The sequence below is a fragment of the Oncorhynchus nerka genome, unplaced genomic scaffold, assembly GCF_034236695.1.
Source record: "Oncorhynchus nerka isolate Pitt River unplaced genomic scaffold, Oner_Uvic_2.0 unplaced_scaffold_992, whole genome shotgun sequence".
NCBI classification, from domain to species: Eukaryota; Metazoa; Chordata; class Actinopteri; order Salmoniformes; family Salmonidae; genus Oncorhynchus; species Oncorhynchus nerka.
In genome coordinates, this window is record NW_027040302.1 from 115001 (window position 1) to 122821 (window position 7821).

The 7821-nt window shown below is 44.2% G+C and overlaps 1 protein-coding gene across 1 annotated transcript in view; it reads left to right on the plus strand.

Moving 5' to 3' along the window:
* Positions 1-7518, plus strand: part of LOC115128042 (protocadherin-17-like) — a 79514-nt gene extending 71996 nt beyond the window's left edge. Inside the window, 2 exon segments of the mRNA XM_065016417.1 lie at positions 5527-5585; positions 7353-7518. Of these exon segments, the coding sequence (XP_064872489.1) occupies positions 5527-5585; positions 7353-7518 (225 nt within the window).
* The last annotated feature ends 303 nt before the right edge of the window (positions 7519-7821 follow it).

A 7821-nucleotide genomic window follows, 5' to 3' on the forward strand; every position in this document is an offset into this window, starting at 1 on the left:
GGTATATGCAACGAATTTTACTGAAAGAATAAACGTTTTGTTTTCGAGATGATAGTTTCCGGATTCGACCATATTAATGACCAAAGGCTCGTATTTCTGTGTGTTATTATGTTATAACTAAGTTTATGATTTGATAGAGCAGTCTGACTGAGCGATGTTAGGCAGCAGCAGGCTCGTAAGCATTCATTCAAACAGTACTTTTGTGCGTTTTGCCAGCAGCTCTTCGTTGTGCGTCAAGCATTGCACTGTTTATGACTTCAAGCCTATCAACTCCCAAGATGAGGCTGGTGTAACCAATGTGAAATGGCTAGCTAGTTAGCGGGGTGCGCGCTAATAGCGTTTCAAATGTCACTCGCTCTGAGACTTGGAGTAGTTGTTACCCTTGCTCTGCATGGGTAACGCTGCTTCGAGGGTGGCTGTTGTCATTGTGTTCCTGGTTCGAGCCCAGGGAGGAGCGAGGAGAGGGATGGAAGCTATACTGTTACACTGGCAATACTAAAGTGCCTATAAGAACATCCAATAGTCAAAGGTCACCATAGTAGCACCCACCCGTAGCACGCGCTCCAGCAGGTATATCTCTCTAGTCAACCCCCAAAGCCAATTCCTCCTTCGGCCTCCTTTCCTTCCAGTTCTCTGCTGCCAATGACTGGAATGAATTGCAAAAATCACTGAAGCTGGAGTCTCATACCTCCCTCACTAACTTCAAGCACCAGCTGTCAGAGCAGCTCACAGATCACTGCACCTGTACATAGCCCATCTGTAAATAGCCCATCCAACTACCTCATCCCCATACTGTATTTATTCATTTATCTGGCTCCTTTGCACCCCTGTATTCTCTACTTACACATTCATCTTTTGCACATCAATCATTCCAGTGTTTAATTGGTATATTGTAATTACTTCACCGCCTCCACGGCCTATGTATTGCCTTACCTCCCTTTTCTTACCTCATTTGCACACACTGTATATAGATTTTCTTCAACTGTGTTATTGACTGTATGTTTTGTTTACTCCATGTGTAACTCTGTGTTGTTGTTGTTTGTGTCGAACGGCTTTGCTTTGTTCTTGTCCAGGTCGCAATTGTAAATGAGAACTTTTTCAACTTGCTGGTTAAATAAAAGTGAAATAAAAAATAAATAAATAAATGACCAGGTGAAAGTTATGATCCCTTATTGATCAGTGTAGATGAAGGGGAGGAGACCAGGTTAAAGAAGGAGTTTTAAGCCTTGAGACAATTGAGACGTGGATTGTGTCTGTGTTGCCATTCAGAGGGTGAATGAACAAGACAACATATTTAAGTGCCTCTGAACAGTGTATGGTAGTAGGTGCCAGGCACATCTGTTTATGTCAAGAACTATAACACTGCTGGGTTTTTCACACTCAATATTTTCTTATGTGTATCAAGAATGGTTCACCACCCAAAGGACATCCAGCCAACTGGACATGACTGTGGGAAGCATTGGAGTCAACATGGGCCAGCATCTCTGTGGAACGCTTTTTGGGTCAACTCATTTAGGAATGTGTCCTTAAATGTTGTTGCACCCTCAGTGTATGGCTCAGTGTATGGCTCAGTGTATGTCTCAGTATATGTCTCAGTGTATATCCCTGTGGAACACTTTAGACTTCTTGTAGAGTCCATGTTCTGACGAATTGAGGACGTTCTGGAGGCAATCAGAAACAATTATTTGACCACAGGGAATATGGTGTTGTTTTAGATACCCTAGGAGTTAGACATCCCATTAACATAACGCTCTGTCTGTTTAACTAACTAACTCACTAACCAACCAACATGTACAGTAACTGACGAACTGCCCGTGTGGTTACAATGTAGTCATGTGACATAGCTCTTTATTCCATGTTAAACCCATTGTTACATCATCACAATGTGTTGATACAGTTGAAGTCGGAAGTTTACATACACTTAGGTTGGAGTCATTAAACCTAGTTTACATACACTTAGGTTGGAGTCATTAAAACTAGTATACATACACTTAGGTTGGAGTCATTAAAACTAGTTTACATACACTTAGGTTGGAGTCATTAAAACTAGTTTACATACACTTAGGTTGGAGTCATTAAAACTAGTTTACATACACTTAGGTTGGAGTCATTAAAACTAGTTTACATACACTTAGGTTGGAGTCATTAAACCTAGTTTACATACACTTAGGTTGGAGTTATTAAAACTAGTTTACATACACTTAGGTTGGAGTCATTAACACTAGTTTACATACACTTAGGTTGGAGTCATTAAAACTAGTTTACATACACTTAGGTTGGAGTCATTAAAACTAGTTTACATACACTTAGGTTGGAGTCATTAAACCTAGTTTACATACACTTAGGTTGGAGTCATTATAACTAGTTTACATACACTTAGGTTGGAGTCATTAAAACTAGTTTACATACACTTAGGTTGGAGTCATTAAAACTAGTTTACATACACTTAGGTTGGAGTCATTAAAACTAGTTTACATACACTTAGGTTGGAGTCATTAAAACTAGTTTACATACACTTAGGTTGGAGTCATTAAAACTAGTTTACCTACACTGAGGTTGGAGTCATTAAAACTAGTTTACATACACTTAGGTTGGAGTCATTAAAACTAGTTTTTCAACCACTCCACACATTTCTTGTTAACAAACTATAGTTTAGGAAAGTCGGTTAGGACATCTACTTTGTACATGACACAAGTCATTTTTCCAACAATTGTTTACAGACAGATTATTTCACTTATAATTCTCTGTATCACAATTCCAGTGGGTCAGAAGTTTACATACACTAAGTTGACTGAGCCTTTAAACAGCTTGGAAAGTTCCAGAAACTGATGTCATGGCTTCAGAAGCATCTGATAGGCTAATTGACATAATTTGAGTCAATTGGAGGTGTACCTGTGGATATATTTCAAGGCCTACCTTCAAACTCAGTGGCTTTTCGTTTGACATCATGGGAAAATCAAAAGAAATCAGCCAAGACCTCAGAAAAAAATTGTAGACCTCCACATGTCTGGTTCATCCTTGGGAGCAATTTCCAAACGCCTGAAGGTACCACGTTCATCTGTACAAACAATAGTACACAAGTATAAACACCATGGGACCACGCAGCCGTCATACCACTCAGGAAGGAGACTCCTTCTGTCTCCTAGAGATGAACGTACTTTAGTGTGAAAAGTGCAAATCAATCCCAGAACAACAGTAAGGACCTTGTGAAGATGCTGGAGGAAACAGGTACAAAATTATCTATATCCACAGTAAAACGAGTCCTATATCGACATAACCTGAAAGGCCGCTCAGCAAGGAAGAAGCCACTGCTCCAAAACTGCCATAAAAAAGCCAGACTACGGTTTGCAACTGCATATGGAGACAAAGATGGTTCTTTTTGGAGAAAAGTCCTCTGGTCTGATGAAAAGAAAATAGAACTGTTTGGCCATAATGACCATCGTTATGTTTGGAGGAAAAAGGGGAGGCTTGCAAGCCGAAGAACACCATCCCAACCATGAAGCACGGGGGTGGCAGCATCATGTTGTGGGGGTGGCAGCATCATGTTGTGGGGGGGCTTTGCTGCAGGAGGGACTGGTGCACCTCACAAAATAGATGGCATCATGGGGGGGAAATTAGGTGGATATATTGCATCAACATCTCAAGACATCAGTCAGGAAGTTAAAGCTTGGTCGCAAATGGGTCTTCCAAATGGACAATGACCCCAATCATACTTCCAGTTGTGGCAAAATGGTTTAAGGACAACAAAGTCAAGGTATTGTAGTGGCCATCACAAAGCCCTGACCTCAATCCAATAGAACATTTGTGGGCAGAACTGAAAAAGCGTGTGCGAGCAAGGAGGCCTACAAATCTGACTCAGTTACACCAGCTCTGTCAGGAGGAATGGGCCAAAATTCACCCAACTTATTATGGGAAGCTTGTGGATGGTACCCAAAACGTTTGACCCAAGTTAAACAATGTAAAGGCAATGCTACCAAATACTAATTGAGTGTATGTAAACTTCTGACCCACTGGGAATGTGATGAAAGAAATACAATTATTCTGACATTTCACATTCTTAAAATAAAGTGGTGATCCTAACTGACCTAAGACAGTAAATCTTTTACGAGGATTAAATGTCAGGAATTGTGAAAAACTGAGTTTAAATGTATTTGGCTAAGATGTGTGTAAACTTCCGACACCAACTGTACATTCCATTCAGCACAGTTCAGTAGAGGAAGAAGAAGCCCCTTCCCCCTCCCTCCCCTCTCCTCCCCTTTCCTCCTCCTCCCCCTCCCCTTCCTCCACTCCAGTTCAGTAGAAGCTCCTCTTCCCCTCCTCCCCCCTCCTCCCCTCCTCCCCCCCTCCCCCTCCTCCACTCAACCTAGAAGAAGAAGCTCCTCCCCTTTCCTCCCCTTTCCTCCCCCTCCTCCCCCTCCTCCCCCTCCACTCAACAGTTCAGTAGAAGAAGAAGAAGCTCCTCCCCTTTCCTCCCCTCCTCCCCCCTCCTCCCCCCCTCCTCCCCTCCTCCCCTCCTCCCCTCCCTCCCCTCCCCCTCCCTCCCCCTCCTCCCCTCCTCCCCTCCACTCAACAGTTCAGTAGAAGCTCCTCCCTCTTCCTCCCTCCTCCCCCTCCTCCCCCTCCTCCCCTCCTCTTCCCTTTCCCTCCCCTCCCTCCTCCCCTCCTCCCCCTCCTCCCCCCTCCTCCCCCTCCTCCCCCTCCTCCCCTCCTCCTCCCTCCCCCCTCCTCCCCCTCCTCCCCCTCCTCCCCCTCCCCCCTCCCTCCAGTTCCTCCCCCTCCTCCCCCTCCTCCCCCCTCCCCCCTCCTCCCCTCCTCCCCCTCCTCCCCTCCTCCCCCCTCCTCCCCTCTCCTCCCCTCCTCCCCTCCCCTCCTCCCCCTCCCTCCAGTTCAGTAGAAGCTCCCTTCCCTTTCCTCCCTCTCCTCCTCCCCCCCCTCCTGCTCCCCCCCCTCCCCCCCCTCCTCCCCCCTCCTCCCCCCTCCTCCCTCCTCCCTCCTCCCCCTCCTCCTCCTCCCCCTCCTCCCCCTTCCTCCCCCTCCTCCCCCCTCCACTCAACAGTTCAGTAGAAGCTCCTCTTCTCTTCAAGAACATGTTTTCTTAATTAATTAAAGTAAACAAATGAAATAGAATCTGGTACCCTTTCCTCCTCCCCCTCCCCCTCCACTCAACATTCTCCTCCATCTTCCCCCTCCTCTCTTCATTCTCCCCTCCTCCACATTCCTCTCATCATTCTCCCCCCTCCTCCCCCCCCCCCACCCCTTCAGGAGCTCTTGTTGCAACATTCCAACAGGGGACACATTTGGGAGTAGCACAACACCGACAGGGGATACACATTTGGGTTCATTCTCAACACCACACATACCGACAGGGGACACATTTGTGTGTAACTCAACACCGACAGGGGACACATTTGGGTGTAACACAACACCGACAGGGGACACATTTGGGTGTAAGACAATACCGACACGGGACACATTTGGGTGTAACACAAAGCGTTGTAAACACTCTCCTCTCTCCCTTCTTCACAGACAGACAATTTTCCCGCTGAGCCCAATTACATGGGCAGCAGGCAGCAGTTTGTTCAAAGGTAAGGACTCATCATGAATCCCAATAGTCTATATGCTTTATAGTTATAACTAGATCCTATACTAGTACTGTACCCTAACCCTTTATAGTTATAACTAGATCCTATACTAGTACTGTACCCTAACCCTTTATAGTTATAACTAGATCCTATACTAGTACTGTACCCTAACCCTGTATAGTTATAACTAGATCCTATACTAGTACTGTACCCTAACCCTTTATAGTTATAACTAGATCCTATACTAGTACTGTACCCTAACCCTAACCCTTTATAGTTATAACTAGATCCTATACTAGTACTGTACCCTAACCCTTTATAGTTATAACTAGATCCTATACTAGTACTGTACCCTAACCCTTTATAGTTATAACTAGATCCTATACTAGTACTGTACCCTAACCCTTTATAGTTATAACTAGATCCTATACTAGTACTGTACCCTAACCCTTTATAGTTATAACTAGATCCTATACTAGTACTGTACCCTAACCCTTTATAGTTATAACTAGATCCTATACTAGTACTGTACCTTAAGCCTGTATAGTTATAACTAGAACTATACTAGTACTGTACCCTAAAAATTTATAGTTATAACTAGATCCTCATACTAGTACTGTACTCCTAAACCCTAACCCTTTATAGTTATAACTAGATCCTATAACTGTACCCTAAACCATGTATAGTTATAACTAGATCCTATACTAGTATAGTTATAACCCTAGATCCTATACTAGTACCCAACCCTAACCCTTTATAGTTATAACTAGATCCTATACTAAACTGTACCTAACCCTAAACCCTAAGTTATAACTAGATCCTAAACCCCTAAGTATAGTTATAACTAGATCCCTACTAGTACTGTACCCTAACCCTTTATAGTTATAACCTAGATCCTAAACCCTAAACCCTTTATACCTAAATAACTAGATCCTAAACTAGTACTAAACCCTAAACCCTTATAAATAACCCAGATCCTAACTAGTAGCCCTAACCCTAAAGAAACCTAAATAGATGTTAAAGTAACTGTAACCCTAAACCCTGACCCTAAGAAATCAGAAAGAAAAACCCTAAACCCTAGTCCCCCCTAAACCCTAACCCTAAACCCTGAAACCTAAACCCTAAACCCTAAACCTAAACCCTAAACCCTAACCCTAAACCCTAAACCCTGCCCCCTAAACCCTAACCCCTGACGTTCACCCTAAACCCCAAACCTAAACCCTGACCGCTGACCCTAAACCTAAAAACCCTAAACCCTAAACCCTAACCCTAAACCCTAACCCTAAACCCTGACCCTAAACCTAACCCTGAACCCTAAACCTAAACCCTAACCCTAAACCCTAACCCTAAACCCTGACCCTAAAAACCCTAAAGCCCTAAACCTAACACTAAAACTGCTGCGACCTAAACCCTAACCCTAAGGGTCCTAAACCCTCAGACCTAACCCTAAACCCTGACCCTAAACCTAACCCTAAACCTAACCCTAAGCCCTAAACCTAACACTAAAACCTAAACCCTAACCCTAATACTAAACCCTAACCCTAACCCTAAACCCTGACCCTAACACTAAACCCTAACCCCTAAACCTAACTCCCTAAACCCTAACCCTAACTAACCCTAAACCTGACCCTAACACTAAACCCTAACCCTAAACCTAACCCCTAACCCTAGAACCCTAACCCTAAACCCTGATCTCCCTAACACTAAACCTAAACCCTGGACAACCCTAACCCTATTTATTTATATCTTTAATTGTTTCTTGTCCTGTAGCAGCTCGACATTCAAGGACCCAGAGCGAGCCAGCCTTAGAGACAGTGGTCATGGCGACAGATGAGTCATCTCCTGTTACTGTGGTGTTAGCGACCAGGACACTAATAAAGGCTCCTGCTGCGACATGTCGGCCAAGGAGGCTCTGAAGATGAAGGCTACGGGCTAGTTGTACAAGTACAAACCACCTCCTCTGGAACAGGGTGAGTCCTCGTTATCTCCCTAGTTACTCTTCACCGTCAAGACATGATCACCTCCTTCTATTGTGAAGTCAGCCTTGTCTGAGTCTGGAACGATCGGCTGTTTCTGTAGAGTTAGATAGACATAGCTAGTTAGATAGACATAGCTAGATGTACAAGTCAACTCCCTGGACAGGACGCTAGTCTATCTCCTGTTTCTGTACTGTTACGTAGCTAGATGTACAAGTCAACTCCCTGGACAGGATGCTAGTCTATCTCCTGTTACTGTGGTG